At 43.0% G+C, this 20,162-nt stretch overlaps 1 protein-coding gene across 2 annotated transcripts in view; it reads left to right on the top strand.

Annotated features, from left to right (window-relative positions):
* ADGRL3 (adhesion G protein-coupled receptor L3) overlaps positions 1-3,246 on the top strand; it is a 512,372-nt gene extending 509,126 nt beyond the window's left edge. For both annotated transcript variants that reach the window (XM_039382062.1, XM_039382059.1), the window contains one exon: positions 1,423-3,246. In XM_039382062.1, the coding sequence (XP_039237996.1) occupies positions 1,423-1,490 (68 nt within the window). In that variant the 3' untranslated portion in view covers positions 1,491-3,246. The remainder of the gene's footprint in view (positions 1-1,422) is intronic.
* The last annotated feature ends 16,916 nt before the right edge of the window (positions 3,247-20,162 follow it).

Raw genomic sequence — 20,162 nt, 5'->3', positions numbered from 1 at the left:
GGCTAATTTGAGGCAGGCTACAGCCTGGCTGTGGCTGTTGGATGCCTGCTCTGGCCAGCCCCTCGTTTCCTCACCTAAAAAAATACAGTTTGCCACCAAGCAGGCCTTTTTTTTGAGAGGGTCCCTCCCTGATAAATGGAAGAGTTGCTTTCCTTGCAAGCGCCTCAGCTCTGCCCTTTGGTCACCTTCCCCTCACCCACCTCCTTGCTTGTGTTGCTGCCATTCTTACTTAGAGATAAAAGGCCTCGTTGCTTAAGCTGCTGTTGATATCAGCCAGGAGGAGTGCTTCATATTAAATAGGTGGAATATTTGATTTTTTTTTCCCCAAGATACACCGTGCACCCAGGCATTTTCAGCTGTTGACAGTTTGAGCTGCAATGCAAAGCAGCCCACCAAGCTAGCAGCAGCAGTGGAAATGAAAGGAGAAAATGCATCCCACTGCTTGGGAAAAAAAAAAGAAAACAAAAGAGATGAGCAACAAGGAAAGGATGAAAGTCCTTCCTCCTCAAAGATTAAAAAGATCAGTCAAAATAGCCAAGCTGGGAGATGCCTGAATAGTTGCCGGTTCTGCCCGCACCACTTTCCCTGTATTATTCTCTATTATGCCATACAGAGCAACATATATTTGGGTGGCTGGGAAATGGAGTGAAATCATTTATGCTTAGAAAATGGCTCCAAGATACCACTTGATTCTTCTTGAATGTGTCTAGCCTATCTTAACCTCTCCCTGAAATATTATTTATGAAGAAGCCTGCATGTGTTCACCCCAAAATGCATGCGGCTGTGTCTTTCCAACCTGCACTTGTGAAAGGAGGTGTTTTCCTCCCTGGGGCTTCAGTGATTATAGAGGCAGCTGTAAAGCAGAGCACTCAGGATGTAAAGTGCCCTTCAGATAGTGTCTGATAGCAAAACAAATCTGTTTATTCTGCAGTCATTTATACTGACTATTTATCATTAAGGGGGGGCTGGAGGTGAACACACTACAAAAAATGCAGATTGCTAAAACAAGCCTATTGGGTTGGTACAAGCTGGTGGCTGCTGCTCAGCTCTGTGCTCTCCTTGCTTGAGCTGGGCTAAACCCAGAGGAACAAAAGGCACCTTGGCATCACCCTTCTTCTGCAGAGCGATGGGCAGCAGTGGTTGATGCTGTCGGTCCTTACACCATTCAACAAATAACTGGCTCATGTGGGGCTAAAGCTAAGCAAAACTGTAGCACCAAATTCAGCAAAAAGGATGGGAGGAGATTCCTGATGGGATGTTGACCCATAAATACATTCACCTGTTCTGAGCAAGCCTTCCTTTGCAAGGCAAGCCCAGGCATTCTTTAGTTTGTCTGGGGGTGGAAATGGTCTTGAAAATAGCTGGTGGTTGCTTGAGGGTCCTGTTCTGGGGCTTTACCTGCTCTCCCCTTGTCTTTCGCAGAAAGTGGAAGGACGCCCAAGCAGGAGCCAGTCTTCAGGCGAGTCACCATGGAAGACAGTGTCATCTAGCACCTGGGGCACCCAACAAGCCTGCCTCAGCAAGCCCATGCCAGCGTACCACCTCAGCCCCTCTGTGCCTCAGTTTACCCATCCCTCACTTGGGATCGCGCAACAGGAGAGGCAGGAGAAACTAGCCTCAACAAAACCCTCAGCAAACCCTTGCATCCCCAAGGAGAAAACAGTCCAGCTGGGATTCCTGCTGCCCTGTGCATGGCAGTGCCCTGGAAAGTGCCCTCACCGTTTGGTCGCTCGCCTGTTTTTTAGAGATGAGCAGAACGGGTGAAAATTGTCTTTTGTAATAAGAAATTAGTTTCATCTGCTCCAAACGTTGACTTTGCAACTTGATAGCACTTAAAGATGGCTGAGCGTGCTCACTCCACCATCCTGAGCCCCTCACCGTGCTTGCAAGCTGGGCTGTATAAAGTGAACCCACTGGATCCAGGTTACTGTTGTAAATACAGACCTGTCTGTGCAAAGAGCTAACAAGGAAAGGAAAAGAGGGACAAAGAAATAGTCCTTACACCAGAAGAAGCTGAACTTGCCAACAGGGTACTGTCAAGCAAAGCTGTTGTGTGTAAATAGGGACTGGCACATGTGTCCAGCAGCAGCTCTGCTTGGCAAAAGCTTCTCGGGGGAAAGCTGCTCAGATTTTATTGTCTTGTGTAAATAGAGATATTTTTTTGAAAAAAATAAGCCTTAGTATCTTGAAGATAGCGTTTCTCAATCAGCTCAGCTGGGGATGGATATGTGGGAAACCATGGAGTCTGCCTGTGGAGGCTGGTGTGGGGTCTTGCAGCCAAGCTGTGCAGTCACGGTGGGTGCAGGAGGCACCTGAAGGATGACAGACCCATCCATCAGAGGACTCGGCAGACAGTTAATCCTTCATCCCTGTAAACAGGGTGGACTCACTGGGCCCATGGTCTCCACTGGTGTAAATACTCAGCTACAGCCCACAGAGGACTTGGGCTGCTTGGTGCAGTTGTAGGGGGGGTGGGGGTGGGATGGGCAGAAATCACCAGAAGGATTCAAACCTCATCAGTGTGGTTATTCCCAGAGTTTTAGCATTAGTTTAAAAAAAAGAAAAAAAAGAAAAGGAAAAAAAAGAACCCCTGAAGGTTTATTAATGGTGTTGGGCCAATAGTTCAGCTGGCTAAATGGAGGCATGCATAGACATCTGTGTCCATGTCAGCCAGTGCCTGTATGTGCACTTCTCCTCAGCATGTTCGCAAATGCGTGTGCAAGACTGTGCCTGGTGCGGGTGGGTGCCAGCCAGTGCAGGTCCCCATGTCTGTGTAGCTGTGTCTGTGAGAGAAGAGAGAATATGGATGTGTGTGTTGTACTCAACTTTATATGCCCAAGCAAGCTTGAGAAGTCATAAGTAGTGCTGCCAGGTCCAGCTTTATTAGCATTAGCGCAGAGTAGTGTCCGCACCTCTCCATGGAACGAGGCGTGGCGGGGGTGGCATTAGGTGAGTAAAAGCTGATAAATCTCTGCTCCCCATTGAGTTGTCATCCACTGTCCCCTGCCACGGCACAACAGTGGCCATCTGCAAACACTGCCAGCAGAACAGGGCTGCACTCAGGCACGGGCGCTTGCAGAATGTGAGCTGCTGCAGCATGGTACCTGATGGAAGCTGGAGAGGAGCTTCGGGTGTTCCCCTTCATCCTTCACAACTACTAATGCCTTATTTACTCTGAGTCCAACCATGTGGATTCAGCCAGTACAGGGAAATTGGAAAAAAAGAATTGAAATTAAAAATTGAAATCAGGGGAAAAAACCATACTTGAGAAAAAAAAAAGATATTTTTGAAAATTACACAGAATAACTTTCTCTAGACATAGAAGACTCTCTTCAGCCTAGCATTTTCTAGAAAGCAGGGCCAGCATGAAGTGTCCTTCCCCATTAAAAAGCCAGGTGGTATCAACCAACATATTTAGAATAGTGTTGGGGGCAAAGCCCCTATACCTTATTTAGAATAGTGTTGGGGGCAAAGCCCCTATACCTTTGCTAGGAATGGCCAGTGGGCAATAAACAGAAATTGGAAGCTGCTTTAAATGACTGAGGAGTGTGGGTATCTAGAGAGGTAATTTGCTTGCAGTGGTTCAAGGTGAGCTGCAAGGGTTGGTCTTTTCCTCTTGAGTACTTGAATACCTCCTCTGTTATCCACCTCTCTCTGGCTGCTGTTGCCATTAACACCTAACAACTACTAGTGCCAAGTTATTTACATATTTATCACATTTATTTATTTATCAAACCAGTGCACAGAGGACACTGTGCTTTCATTTGCCACATATGGATGCCTCTTCCCTTGCCCGCTTCTCCAGCCTTGTATAGTGTCCCTAGGCAAGGTGACCGTTGTCTTGGTGAGGGCTGCAACTGCAGGAAAGAAGATATTCCCTGTTTTTCCACTAGGTTGCAGGAAAGCAGAAATCCGCTGGGTTGTGTTGAGTGGTGGATTTTTTTTTCATTAGAGCCCTCACTATTAGTTTCTCTCCCCAGACAATCCCATCATCCTGCACCTTAAACCCTTGCCATTATGTCTAGAAGAGTTATTCTTGGAGGCGTTTACAACAACCTGTAATGTTTCTCTCTTTTTCCAACCCTGAAGAGGCTGACACCCAGTAACTGACAGTTGTAATGATGAGCCAGACCAACCCCAAGTCCTAATAAAAATGATGAATCCCATCCACTGCATCCGTATTGATGGCACACAGGTTATGTGCGGAGGTGAGCCAGTGAGGAGAGGGAGGCAAGATATTCACTGAAGATTGTGTCTGGGAGGTGCTGTTACCAAACCCACCCAGCCGCTGGGTTCCCCAGGGCAGAGTTTTGATTTAATCCAGCCCTGAGTCAATAGTGATTGACATTTCACTTGCTTTCCATATCTTAACTGGACTTCCTTACTCCTCAGGCATGGAATGAATCTTAATACATTGTAATTACTGTACTCCTGGTGGTGAACCGGTATGAAAAGCTATCATGGAGAGCATTAATAAAATGTACATTATGAAAAAGAACTCGGCATTGTCTGAAATTAATAACGCACCAGATTTTTCTCATCCATGCCTGCTCATCACAGGCATGCCCTTGAGTTTTCTATTAAAATGACTTATTCAACCTACCTGTATAGCTGTGTTCAGCGTGAAGTTATCTGCTGTAAGTTTGCATCCCAGTTAGATGTACCGCATGAGGACTTATTAATCTTTTATGTCTTTCAGTCATTGATTTTAGTGACATTTATGTAACGCCAGTATGACTAAAATGAACTGATTGATTCATGCGTATGGATTAGTTTGCCTAAGACTTTGAGACTAGGTAGCTTTATCATGCACTGTAACGCCAGAATTCATCACTGTATTATTTACGAGAGACTGAACTGGCTGCATCTCAATAACTGAAGAGATCTTCACTGTTTTATTTATGTATAAATGTTTACTTAATCAGCCGCCAATTTTGTTTAGCAGAATTTGTTAGCAAACGGAAATTGTAAATGATAACGTGGTTTCTATTTTAAAATTTATAGGCTTTCATCTATAGCAAAATCCAAGATTTCCAAAGTGTCTTTGTCTACTGGCAATCAACAAGCTCTCTTGTATATGCTTTCTGGTAATTGCAATTAGCTGCTGCAACATTTCACATAAAAAATAATACAACCCTAATACGGGAGATCTGACTGGTAGTGTGTCAAAGTCGACATAAATATCCCAGTACTTAGAAACATCGCTGCAAGTTTAATGAAGCAACAAGGAGCCACTGGACAGTGCAAAGGCAGGAACTCTGCGGCTTGAGTTGTGGTGGGTGTCACTGCTGACCAGCTGTGGCTTTTTGCTGGATCAAGGGGCAGGAGGATGCCACCAGCCAGTGCCTGGGGACCAAACAATGCCAATCTGCAAGGCAGAGCCCATGGACATGCCAGTGTGTTGAGTTCTGTTGCCTTCCCTTATGAGAAAATCCCAATTGAAGCTGTGCCTCAATTACATGGGCCATACCCCCTGCAACAGCTTGAAGAAAGCCTGGTCAAAGGGGCAAGGAAAGCATCTGCTCACTGTGCGTTTCAGCAGGGAAAGTAGTCAGGCTACAATGTGGGTTTAAGAGTATAGCATCCCAAGGAGTCTTAATCCTAGGTTCCCAATCAATGGCACATGTTTTCTTTGGACCACTCTGCTTCTCCTGAGGACCAAGGAATAAGGAGACTAAATGGATTTATTAAATGAAAGTGGAGACTTTCCTGTTAGGAGCCATTTAGAAATATTTTTAGTGCAGAAACATGGAAGAAGTGACATGTTAGAGGCCTATAAAATAATAAGTAGTGTCCACAGAAGGTGAATTGAGTGCTGCAGTTCACCATAGGTAATACAGCAAGTGGTACTCTGCAGGGAAATGAAAAAGCAAAGTCTTAAATGTAGTTATAAGTAATGCTTCATTACCCATCACGGGATTAACCCACAGACTCCCTGACCCAATACACCAGTAAGGTGATGTATAATGAGCTTCAGTAAGACATTATATCATTTTACAGTTTAAAGAAAGAAAAAAAAAAGTTAAAAACAAAAAGCCTGTCACCTACAGTCTCTTATTACAGGGTCAGAAGTAACTGATAGCTCCCTGAGGAAATGAAGAAACACCCCTGCTGAGTCTTCATATTTCACACTGTTGTGATTTTTTTTTAACGGTATTTTTCTTACATAAAAAATTAAAATAGTTTTAGGTATGCCTGGAAAATGACTTACCGGCTGGGAGTGCTAAAAGAGGAGTAAACTTTGCACTTCAGCACCCTGGGCTTCAAGAGCATGGCCTCACAGGAGAGGGATGCTGAGGGGTACGTGCGCCTCACAATCATTGAACCAGTCGCTGCAGCACTGTTAAGAGTTGGCTCATAGCACATGGGTAACATCACTGATGCTTTATTTCTGTGGGCTGTGCATGGCTAGTAAGGGCAAACCCCATGTCCCTCCCTTGAGCAAACCAAGAAAGACCACCACCATTCTGCCTTGAATCCACTTTGACTCCAGCGGGTCAATATTTAAAGCCAAGCACATCCCCCTTACTGCAAATTCACACACCTAAAGAAATGAGATTTATGGGTTGGGGCTTGTGTTGTGAGATTCTTTTCAACAGAAAACTTCTGAGGTAGAGGTGTGAGGCCAAATGATACTGTCTTGGTCAGTGAGGTGGAAATGTGAGGGTGGCACCTGAGCCTCAGCAACCTCATTTCACCTAGGACTACCGCTCATCCCTTCTTGGGGCACAGAGCAATGTTATTAGTTTTGTTGAACAGCTTGTGATTGTGATCTGATACAAGGGGCCCTAAACTGGGAGCTGCAGGTTTGGTTTTGGTTTCTTCACACACTGACACAAAAATTGAAAACATAAGTACTAGCTAAAAAGGCATGGATGCTTTATGAGCCATTTATATAAGAGGCAGCTCATATATCCACCAGTTTGGTGGCTTTCAGGCTTTAGAACAGATGTTAAAACCTGCCATCCTTAAGTATGCCATGGGCTGATTTTGACCTCAGGCCAAGGTGATATACCAAACCACAGCCCTGGAGCTGAGAGGTTTATGTCCTCTGAGGTCTATTGCTGTTGGATTAGACATGCCTCTGGAGTGCTCTCAACTGGGTTCCTACCATTTCTTCTCATCTAGCTTCTGTTTCAGCTGTGAGCTCCATAATCATGGAATCATAGAATGGCTTGGGTTGGAAGGGACCTTAAAGATCATCTCGTTCCAACCCCTCTGCCATGGACAGGGGCAGCTTTCAACTACACCAGGTTGCTCAGAGCTCCATCCAGCCTGGTCTTGAACACCTACAGGGACTGGGCATCCACAACTTCTCTGGGCAACCTACATGCTCTTGTAAAATGTCCCTCTCCATTCTCGTAGGCTCCCTTTAGATGCTGTAAGGCTGCAAGTATGTCACCCCTAAGCTTTCTCTTCTCCAGGTTGAAAAAACCCAATTGTCTCAATCTGCAGGTTTGTTCATTATTCATTTAGGGCAATTAGGAGAAGCACCTGACAAAGGCTTCAAAAAAAAAAAAAAAAAGAAAAAAAAAAAAGAAAAGGTAAAACCCAGCAAAAGTAAGTTAAAGCCTAGGAGCTGCTTTAATCAGCTTTGTGCCCACCTGGATATTAACTCTGGATATTAATTGGAGAAGTAACAGCAGCATGTCTGTGTGTTTCTTGGAGGCCCGTTAGCAAGCCCAGGGTGATTCTGATGATGGTTTCCTTTATGTAGACCAAAGTGATGAAGCTGATAGTTGGAGCAAAGTTATTACTCCTGGCTGAACTGAAGACTAAACTTTAGGAAGATGTTTCAAGACTGACTGGAGTTTTGAAGAATGAGGACCCCTCGGTAAGACACTTCACATGCTAACTGTTTCTCCTGATGTGCAAGTACTGCAGTTTGACTTGTGCCTCAGCAATTAGATTTTATTTCCTGTCTTATGCCCTGTTTATCCATGCTAATAGCTCTCCTAGATCTTTTTGGATAACACCTGCTGTGTAGGAAGGTATAAAATTGTAGGAAAGGCTAAAAATTTGTCACCGTAATGTCGTCAAAATGGTCTCGATTAAAGGTGTTACTGCAGGAGTCTGATTTTTTTTTCTCAGGCTCCTCTCCATGCATATGAGCTTTTACTTAGTCATGTTTCAAAATAAAATGAATACGTCTTTTTTTTTTTAATGTGTAAAGCTAAAAATGAAGCTGTTATGTGCATACTTCCTTCTGCTTGGATGCACTTGCCGGCATCTTCTGCTGTGGTAAGCTGAAGTCACTGATGGCAAGGTTAAATTCAACCTCTCCCTTGTGTGTGTTGAGGGGATATAAACCAACATGTGCAAGGTGGGATGTGGGGTAAGGGTGGCTGACCCTCGGGCTGATGTGCTTTGCTGTCCCACGGATGCAGAAGCTGCACAAAAATGTCTTAGAAAACCTAGCTTGCTTTGCAAAGTCTTCTACTCTTACCTCTGTGTTATTGTATGGATTCAGCAGGGTTATCGTGCACTCCAGCTAAGCACCACCCAAGAGGACCAGTGGCTGCCTGCTGCTCTGTACCTATGCTGAATATTATGTGACTTCCTAAATGGGATGAGGCTGTTATGGCTGAACAACTTCACCATGTGCAGGCTGAGCAGATATCCAGCAAAGAAATCAAAGGCATGATGTCACCAGTATTTCTTATCTAAAATTAAATATCTGTCTTAAGTCCCCAGACACACAGAGACTTTGTATAAGAAACATATAGTGAGAGTTCAAACTCTGAGTCATCTCATATATATTTCACTCAAGCCAAGGGAATAGCAGCGAGAATAGACCTGCAAAAGAGCAATTCTCTATTCCAGCAAGAGGAGGAGAAAAAATGTTCAGGGAAAAATTAATGGGTTCACAAGCAAAAAAATCTTGCCAATGAAATTGTGGCTCTAATATTCTGTACCTTTGCAGTAAAGCCATGATTTGCTGTGGAAAATGCGTCAACTCGTGCTCATTAATGGTAGAGACAGAGCAAGTGGCATTTAAAACAAGCCTGCTCAGAGGGAAAGAGAAAGTTATTTATTCTGAAGTCGTAAAATGTTTGTTGACACAATTAGATTTCAAGAGCAAGTCACAGTGCTGTGGGGTGCCATCGGCCGGGCAGGGCTAAGCCAAGCTTTGGACATGCTGAAGCCAAGGGCTGCTTTTCTGCTGCTGCTCTCGGATGCATCACTGGACGTGTGACATGGCTATTGCTGTGCCCTTTCTGAGATATCGTGCCACAGTTGTTTCAGTCCAGCCATTGGGAGCTAAAATGGGAGACATGATGCTGGAAATTATTTGTCCCCATCTGTGCTAAGTGGTGAATTGTACCAGTCAGCTAACTCGAGCCTCAGCAGCTGCACTCTGAAAAGCACAGCCAATAGCTCTGGATCAAGAGCACTTTTAAGATCCCTCTACCTTTTGTCTCCTTAGTATCCCCTTAATGGCCCCTATTTAGTCACCAGTCCCATGGAGGTTCATCTTCTCTCACTGATCTCATGCTGTGCATTTTCTTCCCTCCTGAGCAGGATTGTGTGTTGTGGGTACATGCTAGCTCCTAAATAGTTTTCTCCAAGGGAGGTAAAAATGTTCCCCACCCTACAAAATGGTTTTTTCTCCTACTGGCTTTGCAGTCATGAATGAGCTGTGCACTGGGTTCTCTTGGAATCTGGTGGTCCTGCCCATACAGGAAAGCATGGGAAGCACAGAGACATCTCTGGAGCTACAGTGAAAAAATCCCTACCCTAGGCTATTCTGCAGCTCTTACTGGATTATAGCCCAGACCTGAGACCCAACAGATGCACTGTCAGGTATGAAGTATTGGCCCAAGATTTGTGCTGGCTCTGTAATGGGAACCAATTCCCTTCTCTAATGCACAGTTGTTGCATTGCATAAAAATCATTATTACACATTGTGAAATCTAATTACATTATTGCACACTGTGTATACACTCTAATAAAGTCAGCAGAAGCAATAACACTGCTAGTAATACACCATTCCACTGAAATTACTATTGCCGTCAATTTTACTTTCATTTTTTCTTGATTTACCCTGGAAAACAAGACTTTCAGCTTGCTTGCTTTAGCAAGGTGATGAAGTGGCAAGACCTTACAAGGGCTGCAGAACCTCACAGCTCCCATTGTGGTAGGGAGCATGCGAGGGGACTACCATGTCCTAGCTCTAATACCCAGTGGTGAGATAAGCCCCTCCTGAGGGTTTCAATGCTGTCCTGAGATGGGTTCAAAATCAGCTGGGCTCATTTGCCCTTGAAAGTGCCCCCGTCTCTCCACTGATTATAGGTCCTTTGGCACCTGTGCTGTTAGGTGTCTGAAATCAGATCAGCTCAAATACCTCCACCCCTCTGGTGGTGTGGTGGGCAGGAGGAAGATAGATGATTCTTTGTCTTACTCCACAGATATATGTTTACTAGTGTTGAACTAAGAGGAATTTATCTCTCAAAGAGTATTTTCAGTTCTCTGCTTCCTCACTGTTAACTTTTCATTGTAAAGCTTGTGATGAATATGAACTGCTGGTGCTAACCTGCTGGTTTCTTGCCCTCTGCTCTCCTTGCAAGCTGTCACACAAGCATTTTTTAGTAGTGGAAGAGATAAAGAGGGGCTCCTTAAACACCTCAGCATCTCCAAGGAGGTAGGTGCAGAGTTACCAGCCATTGCAATGCTGTTTGCAACGTGCCCTGAATCCATCAGCTGAAGAAATCACATTGGGAGCTGAGGAGAGACAATTGTAGGGGTTGTGATGATCTTTTGAAGATCCCATCTTTTCAAGTATGGCAAATGAGCCCAGGGATCAGCCACTGAAGAAAAAGAAATGAAAAGGGATTATGTCAAACTATGGACTGAGAAAAAGTATGACTTTGTATTTCCTTTCCTAGGCAGTCTAGACACTGGAAGATGCTTTTTTGCAGTCCCCATCACAACCTCACCAGAAGAAGAGAGTGTGAGCCTGCAGTGTTTCAGTATGTCTTTACTTCTAAACGAAATCGGATGCCAGAAGTTACCCCCCAAACAACAACTAAGCACTAACAGGACAAAGCCTGGTACTGCTTGAGTCTCCTGTAATGCCTGTTTGCTGAGCCAAAGGTTGTCTAGGGTCCTGCTACTGGAAGCCAAGCACATCTGGTTCATCACTTTTCCTAGTGTGCCAAGGCGGCTCCATACAAGGTTGGTACTTGGTGTGAGGTAGGCAGAGTTTTGGCTTTTTCACAATGTAGATCTTTCTTACATTTGGTAGTACAGCATTTCAGAAACCCATAGGATCATCTCTTTCCTAGTCCAGCACACAAAGCATCAAATGCACCATGTCAAGACCCAGTCACTTAGCTGACCCATCCGTGGAGGCACATCCATCCATGTTTACCACTGAAGCATCTTGTAAAACAAGTGATTCATTTACTCTGCCTAAAGACTGCCTGGAAGTGGCCACGTGTTAGCTTTTTGCCTGTCTGTCTTTTTCCAAGAAAATCTGCATGGAGACACGTCTGTGGAGTACCTTTGGATCCAAATGTGTAATTCCCATCACAATGTTCAAACTGTAGAGGACCTTCCTCTCTTTAATACTGCAAACTGTGTCTACAGATGTGTTGGAAAAACATTCTTTGCAGTAGCCAGCAGGGTATGAAGTGCATTCTGGCTATAGATACTACTTTTCTAGGCTGTCTGTGCTGCCACAGGCTCCTCATGGAGAAAGCTTTGAGGGAGCAGAGGCAGGCAGAGAGAAGGTGCTGGGATGAAGGAAATGATGGGGGACTATCAAGAGAGAGGAGAGTATTTATCTCTACTGTAGGTATCTCACCAGTTATCAGACTGCATCAGGTAAAAGAGATGTGTGCAGGTAAGCTTTAATTCTTCCAGCCACTGAATATTTTTTTAGTCACCCTGAGCTTGTAATAAGTTAATTAAAAATCTCAGTTTAGTATTCAGCAGTCCTCCACTCGGAAGGTGTGCATGAACTTAACTGTGTCCTCTTGGCCCCCCTGAATTCCTGTTCTGTGCACATATTTCACATAAAGGATATCACCACTCCTTTTTCTGTCTTGTACCAGTCTCAGAAATCAGAGATCTCTATCTCTGGTAGCTGTTTGGCAATCCTTCCTTAAGGAGGTGTTTGTCCTCTAGGGTTTTTTCCTTCCTTCTCTTGGACAAAAGTCTGGAGAAGAGAGAAGTGGTAAAAGCTATATATGTAAAATCAAAGAGAAATTGGGAGGCAATGAGGAGGCTGGTGACAGGTGAGGAATAGGAGGAAAATACCATAAGCAACCCTATCTTTCTTTCCTGTGGGGTAAGAAGGTCAAGCTTCCTCAGCATACAGCTGAGTGCTAGTTATAACTGTCAAGTTTGTATCGAACCTACTACCTGATTTTTCCCTGTAGTAAATTACTGTGGAAGTCAACAGTATTTCTGCCTTTATTGCAGAATCATGGCTATCGGATACAGAACAGACAAAAGGGTTGCCTTGATAAAGGCCTCCCCCCTGATGCAGTGATTTATGAGCAGTGCTGGCTTTCCAGGTCCTGCTGTAAAAGATATTGCTGGAAGGAGTATGGTCTCAGTCTCCCCTGCCCTGAAACAGAGGTGTGAATATTGCTTGTGGACAAACAAGGGCTTCCTGAGCCAGTTGAACTTCATAAATCATCTGCACTGGGATGCAGCAGCCAACAACACTCAGCTGAAGCTGAGCAAGTCCAAACGCAGAGCAGTCCAAGCTTGCATTCCAAGCACAGAGGATGCTGACCTCCTGGAGACTGAGAAGGGTCAGGAGACACGGGATCACTGCTTTGGTGTATGGCTGGTGTGCATTGGTAATACCTTACAGACAGGTATCTTTATTTTTTTCTTTTCTGATCACTTGTTGATTAATCTTGCTCCTCACTAATGGATAATAATGCACCGTAAATGGAGATAAAGTGTCTTACTAATGAACTCTACTGAACAGTTTGTACAGACCATAACCTTGCTGTATGCCTTGTGCCCTTTCCCTACTTCACTACCATGTCCTTTAGAGATCATAACCTTTTCATATTGGTTTCTAGCCTTTTCCTTTCTTTTTTTTCTTTTTCTTTTTTATTTTTTATGGATAATTCCAATTAGTCTTATCTTGCAGATGCAATTCAACACTCATAGAAAATTTAATATCTTACCAGTCCCAAAATTCACTGGCATCCTTCACTAAGGTTCTGATGCTGAGGAGCAGTGATGCACTAAAACTTTGCAAAATGTCCTAGGTACCAAAAAATGCTGTGGTGAGGTATGAGCGACAATCCTCCTCCATTTATATCTGTTGCAATGATTGAAAGAAAACAAGAAAAATCTGTGCCCCCCCTAGAAGCACAAGGCTATTGAGGAATTAGTGAAATCACACCATTTGGAGACTCTCAGATGCTGTTCTGTTGGGAGAGTTCTGAGGCTGCCATAAAATCCCTTTGGATAAGACTCAGTAAACATCTGGTAGCTTTTTTAAAAAATAAAAACTATAATTGTTTTAGGCCTTGTTGTCTGCCCATGCTGGTAATGTGCCTGCGAGGTCTAATTAGTTGACAAGTGACAAAAGAGGCTACTGTAGCGAAGGGGAGGCTGGGTGCCAGGATCGTTAGATAAGTTGGGCAAGAGCCACAAGAGCCAGCAGGTGATGGATGCAGGAAAGGTGTATTATCCCCTGCTTTGTTACAGATGCAGGGACATGAGGAAACGAGGCAAATTGATAAGCCAAAGGCTCAGTGTTTTGCTATTCATCTTATGTAAAATTGGATCTGCAGTCTCCTGTGAGCATGGTGGTTAAGTTCTGTAATAGCCGGTCAGTGCTAAAAAAGCCCTGACCTTCAGCCTCTATTGAGTACCTTTCAATGCTTGTGGCAATAAGATGGAGAGGACTTGCACCTGAGTCTAGCATGAGTAAGATTAGTAAAAACTCTGGTGTACACTGATGTAGCTACATTCTTGTTTGCTATCAGTGATAAAATCCCCACTCACTGTGAGCAAAAGCTGAATTGGTTCGAGGCAGAAGAGAGTCCCCTCTGGTTTTATAAGTGAGTCTGTGGGACAGGATCATTACTTATGGACTGCAAAAGCTTTGCTTGGGTCTTCCGCTTGAATTGATGCTTATTCCTAAATTGATACACTTTTATTTATGTAGATAAAATATTTTAAAAATGTTGCCTTTCAGGCAAAGAGATCCGGGAACCTCAGAAAGCTTTCCAGCTCTGGGTGGACTGGTTCATCTGGTATCTACCTCTATATCAGTCTAAGGACTACAGTCTGACCATCTACACCAGGGTAGAGCTGGCCTTGTCAGCAACACAGGGATGCCCAAAATGTGTGAAGGTGTGGGTTCAGGTGCCGTATGCCATTGCTTTTGAGTGTGCCAGTCCTGATGCTTGGGTTTTTTCACTACTGGTTCTATGACCTGGCTGAGCTCTGCTTTTCCTTAGCTTAGCATGGATGGATTTGAAAAGGTATTTTCAAGTGTTTAAGCACTGCTTAGCGCAGTACTCTGGTTTTGTTTCAAGGAATTAGATCCTCTTCATTTGTCTTGGCTCCTCTTGAACAATTACTATCCAAGGGGTAACAAGATGAGTTGTGGGGACAGAGTAATGGTGGGGTACGTCAATAGCTCTTGTCTACCTTTCCCAGCACTCATGCTGAGACTGCAATACTTTTTCCAGGTGTTCCTGTGCAAATTCACTGGTAGATTTGAAAATCTCACAGCTGTTGGTGTCATACCTACACCAACATCTGGCTCATCACTGCTAGACTCCCCAGGCCATCCTGCTGGAAGTGAATTTGTGTTGAAGTCACATTGAATCACAATTACCAATAGGAAGGAGTGGATGCATAAGAGCAGTCACAAATAAAGTTGTGTAAAGGAGATCACCAAAAGTAAAGATGAGATCATCGTGATATCTGCCAGCAAATTCAAAGTCAGTAGCTGCATTTGTTTCCCTATATCATAGTTCCCTCCAACCTCCACATTGCTCCATCAGGATGATGCATTGTGGACAGTAAGGAAAATCCCACCAGGGACACCCACCTTGGATATCCCACCACCTTCCTCTCCTACTATAAATTAGGAATAACCTCACTAAAATAAAAAGAATTCTCCAAGGTAACATTTTCTAAAGAAAAGAAGGAAATGTTTCACTCTCACTTTCTTCTGTCCAGGGCACCATGAAATTAACATTTTTGAGTTTAAATTGCTGCTAACCTTAAAACTCTGTTCAGTATTAAAGAATAAAATTATATATCTAGTATATATCATAGTATATGATAGATATAATATATAAATATATGTTGATTATATTAATTATAATTATTAATTAAAACAATTACATTAATATATAATACTAAAAATAGACATTACATATATATATAAAGACTTCCAAGTTCATGTTTTGGCAGCCAGTTAAGTGGCCTGATTTGGTTTTGGTCTGATAAATGGGGGCAAAAGAAGCGATTGAATCTCCACACCCAGAAACCCCATGCATTGCTCCAGCTCTTGGTTTAGTTTGTCCACTCTGAACGATATCTAGTGAAGTTCTCTCTGCCTAAGATATTGCCCTGAAATTTTAGGGAAGGCAGAGGAGCAAAAGAGTGGGAGATGGATGGAAGGTAAAACACATTAAAATCTCTTAGAAGAATGGCTTTGTTCTCTTGAGAACCACAGCAGTAATACACACTATTCAACAGCTTTTAACACTTCTGTCCCTTTATTTCTTTGGAAGCAGGGGAAATCCAAAACCCAAACAAGGCAACAACGCTACGCTCTTTCTTCTTCTTATGACACAACACAGTTCAAGGGCAGAATACTTAAAATTTTTATTTTAAGATCACAGAAAATGAGGTACCATCATCTTTACATTCCTGGCATGATCTGCTTCTCAAATGAAAATTTGGGATAATGATTATTATTTAAAAACAACAAGGATGACAAAGGCAAAGTAGGAAATACACTGTAAACGCAGAAAAAATTATCCTGGCACCACCTGCTTGTTTGTGCATGTATATGTGTACATAAAAAAAGAAAAACTTACTGAGTTTTTGAATACAAATGAGACTGGCAAGGAGTGTTTTTCCCCAAGCCGTTGCATATTCCACAATCCTGTCACGAAAATGTCTTTCCTCCCACCTCTGACATTCTATTGTTGCTTTTCAACCAAAACAAAGTGAAAGGAGATGAAAAGATTGAAGAGGAAATGGAAAGTTATTTTCAAAGGTAATTTCTGTCGGTTTTTTTTTAATCGTGTGCTGGCATGGTGACAAAATTTACCGGTGTGTGTTCAGAATGATATTTGGTGATTTGTTTTACTATTTTCTTTTTTTTAGCTAAATAACAGCAATGTTTGTAACACTGGAATGCCTCTTTCCCATTTTCAGGAGCTCACAGACTGAAAAGCGAATTAAAAATAAAAGAAGAAAAAATAAAATGTCCATTTTGGATGTCCTAGCTGTTACAAAGTGACCTGCATCCTTGAGCAGCCCTTCACGCCTCAGAAACGAGGATTAGCAGCAGAATGAATGGATAATGTTGGTACAGGCACAAGATGAGCAACCCCAGAATTGGTGTTCAGCCTAGCTGTGCTTATGAGTGCATGTGAGACACCCAGCTAAAAGCCTGATCAGTGCAGGATTAATCCCTGTAACAGTACTTTCCAGTTTTTTTCCAGTGACTTCTTCAAGCAGCACCTAAAAAAGCTAGCTGCGGGCACACACATCATTAGCAAGCACGCTGGTTTCATTTCCTTTTGTTTCAGTGCATATTTTAGAAGATTATCTTATTTTGGAAAAGTTTGCCCTAAGTGGTGCTTTTTGTTTCCACACATGTGGCAGCTGCAAATGCAGGCAGGGTGTGCTGCAGAGGAAATGTTTTGCACAATTGTTTTTTTTTATTTTTATACACGAGGAAGTACTTTCTCCCAGCTTTTTAATCTTTTCCACACCACTTCTAGGCAAATGCTGGCTTACCAAGAACTAGCAGAGCCTGATACTTAAATAGGCAGTTGTGACACAGAGAAATACAACTGTCCTTTCTTCTGCTTTTGTGAAAATGGACCTTGCAGGTTTGGAGCTGAGCTGTGAGTAAAGCTTGCTTTAAAGACCAGGCAACGATAAATCACTTGAATCTGAACTCAGATGCAGATCTCCTGTAATGGTAGGGATGAGCCCACCTTTATAATGGGAAGCCACCTCACTTTCTGTTGGATTTGATCAGGGAAACCTTTCTTTCCTACAGCTTTTCTCAAAGAAATACAGCACATTCAATTAACAGCTTCAGTCCATCTGAGTACTACACATGTTCATGCCTTAAAGAAAGTGTAACATCATCTTATAACAATATCTAATAGAGATTAGGCCTAGAAAATAACTCAGTGTAATCCTGTTATGTAAGAGCAAGGATATTTTGCAGGCTATAAATCAAATGCTTCCCACAATAGAAAGCTCCTTCATCACCTTTTAAGCCAGATAAACACTCCAAAAAAAGCTTAACTATAAGGTATATGTTGTGATAAATAATACACAAATCAAAATCTCATTACTAGTGGGCTGCCCATTTGCTTGCAGTCATGCAGCCTCCTTTTCTTCCAAAACAAAGCATGTGCAAAGCCTTTAGAAACTCCATGCATTAAAAGTACAATTATGGAAACGATTTCTAATCAATATGTGGTTATTAGGGTAACCTGCATGTATGGGATATTTCATAGCAATTATAATCCTGATGGTCCTTTCTGAGAGCAAAATTTGCATTTTTGTTTTTCTCTTTCAGGTTTCAGTCCCAGCAGTGCCATCTACTGCTGAGATAACTTTGAAAGCTGAATTTATTATTTCTTTGGGGAAAAATTTTCAGAGACCATTATCTGCAGGTAGAACACAGGCTTATAGGGAAAAAATAAATGGTTGTAAAAGCCCAGCAAACTCTGACTAAAATCTTCATACCCATATATGGCTGAGACCAAAAGGAAAGAAAAAAAAAAACCAAACTAGAATCTCTCATTTGCAATCTCACATGGCTGAAACCAAATGTTACCCTGATCACTCCTCATTCACTCATAACAATTCATTACTCAGCCAGTGGGAATTGTCCCAGCTCCAGTGAATACCATTGACTTATACCAGCTGTTATCAGCTGAATTTCTGGCTCAGAATTGTTAAGAAAAATGCATGTAGATTTACTTTTTTATTTTGGAAACAAAAATAAATTACTTCTGTCAACCAAACCTACAGCCTTGCTTATTTCTAAGTGATGAGAGGTCAGGTTACTCTTCTAAGGATAATTATTAAGTAATTTGGTTAGTGAAGAAAAACTGTGGTAGGATCTTGGCATTGCTGGTATATGTGCAAAGGATGTCAGTGTTCTGTCATGACTTTACCAGATCACTCCTTGCAAGGGAACAGGTACCAAGAGTAGGCTTTAAGATCCCGAAAATAAGGAAAAACTACCAAAATCATGTTTTTTGGAAATGTTATGAGATTTTTTTTTCAGGTTAGAATGTATCTTTCTCAGGTGGTACCTTGGAGGTGTTTGTGTTTCATTCTTCTCCAGTTCCATATCTCCTTCCCATAAAAATAGCCCGTGGACTGGACTACCTCCTCCAGGATGCCTGTTTTCAAGCCAGAAAGGACATTTGTCTCTGCTCCAAGAAGTTGTCTGACCAAGGAACTTCCGCTGTGGGGGAAAAGGGTACATAATTCTGTGCTGTACCTGAAGGCTGAGGGTTGCTTCCAGCAGGGCATTTATTATAGTGTAAGAGTGGAAGGGAATGACAATTTTGCAAGCTGTTTCACTATTAAAATAAACTTTGAAATAGCACCACTCTGGAATATATTTATATATTTATTGAAGTGAAGAGAGATGTTTCTCCAGAGTTATCTTCACAGTATGCTACAGGTGAGGTGAAGTTCCATCAAACCTGTCAAACACTTGTTTTTCAGGTGGGAGGAGTCAAGTTGTATTTAGCAATAAGAGGGCTGTAATAACAAGACTGTGACCCAAAACAGCATCACCAGAAAGGCTGGAGAAACAGAGATTTGGGTGAAGAGATTTAGCTGAGAGCTGACAGTAAATGCTGTGGAGGGGTTAGTATTTGGCAGGGCTGCATTATTTATAAGCAGACAGAGATTGAGAAGAGAACAAACAAAACTGTGGAAGCTGTGAGAAAATCTCAGATAGCCTGACTGCAAGATGAAGTCCAGAGAGAGGATGCTGTAGGGTGAAAGGCTCAGTGAAGAGCACCTTTCCTCCCTGTTGTATCCTTATTGCCTGTCAGAGCAAGAAAAGCACAAGAAGGAATGGGGACAACCAAGCACCATCAGTGAAGTCCTTGCCCTTCAGAGAGGGTGCTGTGGGGAGGCAGGAGGCACAAGTGAGCAGGGCTGGAGGAGATTGCTCAGGGAGTGTGCATGCGGAAGAGGCAGGCGTCTGCTTTGAGGTAAGGGCTGTGAAAAGGAGAGGCACTGCTGTTTCTTTAGTGGAAACCTTGGGATGGGGACAGGAGTTATTACTGACATTAGATACAGCTAAACACTGCCAGGGCATGCTACCTGCCTTAGTCAACCAAGCCATGACACGGAAGGCTGAGCCCTGCCTTCCTGCACAGAGGTGATGCTGGGAAGGTCCAGCACAGAGCCATTTGCCTGCTCTCTTCCCATTTGCTGGTGACCTGTTTATGGGTGTTTCTTCTACAACCACATGGATCATCACCATGGGATCTCCCTTGACTGGCACATCACCTGGTGACTTTCTTAGTGAAGCCTTTTCTAGCAGAAGATGTATGACCAGTAGGGTTGCAGGTCATTGCAAGTCACCACGGTTGTTACCACTACCTCTGACTGGTTTGGGGTTTGTTTTGTTTTGTTTTGTTTTATGTGACACAGCAGTACAATTTACACTAGATCACCTCTTCACATGAGGGGGGATGCAATGTTTACAGTCTGCTACAAACTGCCCTAAAGCTGTCTTTGTTGTCTCCTGGAAATGAACCTGAACCAGGCTATACTCTCATCTGACTTTGCCTACATTTGAATTGTACTGGATGTAAAGAGTCTTAACACTCTCTTCCACTTTTATTCAGCACTTGAATTCCCCAAATCCCAGCAACCTGGTCATGACAGGGTTTATATATTTGTCTTTTTAGGTTACCTGTCCTTAACTCTAAGTACTC

Source organism: Pipra filicauda, unplaced genomic scaffold (genome assembly GCF_003945595.2).
Source record: "Pipra filicauda isolate LSUMZ 115617 unplaced genomic scaffold, ASM394559v2 scaffold252_size1811890_pilon, whole genome shotgun sequence".
NCBI lineage: Eukaryota > Metazoa > Chordata > Aves > Passeriformes > Pipridae > Pipra > Pipra filicauda.
This window is presented reverse-complemented; position numbering and strand designations above follow the sequence as displayed.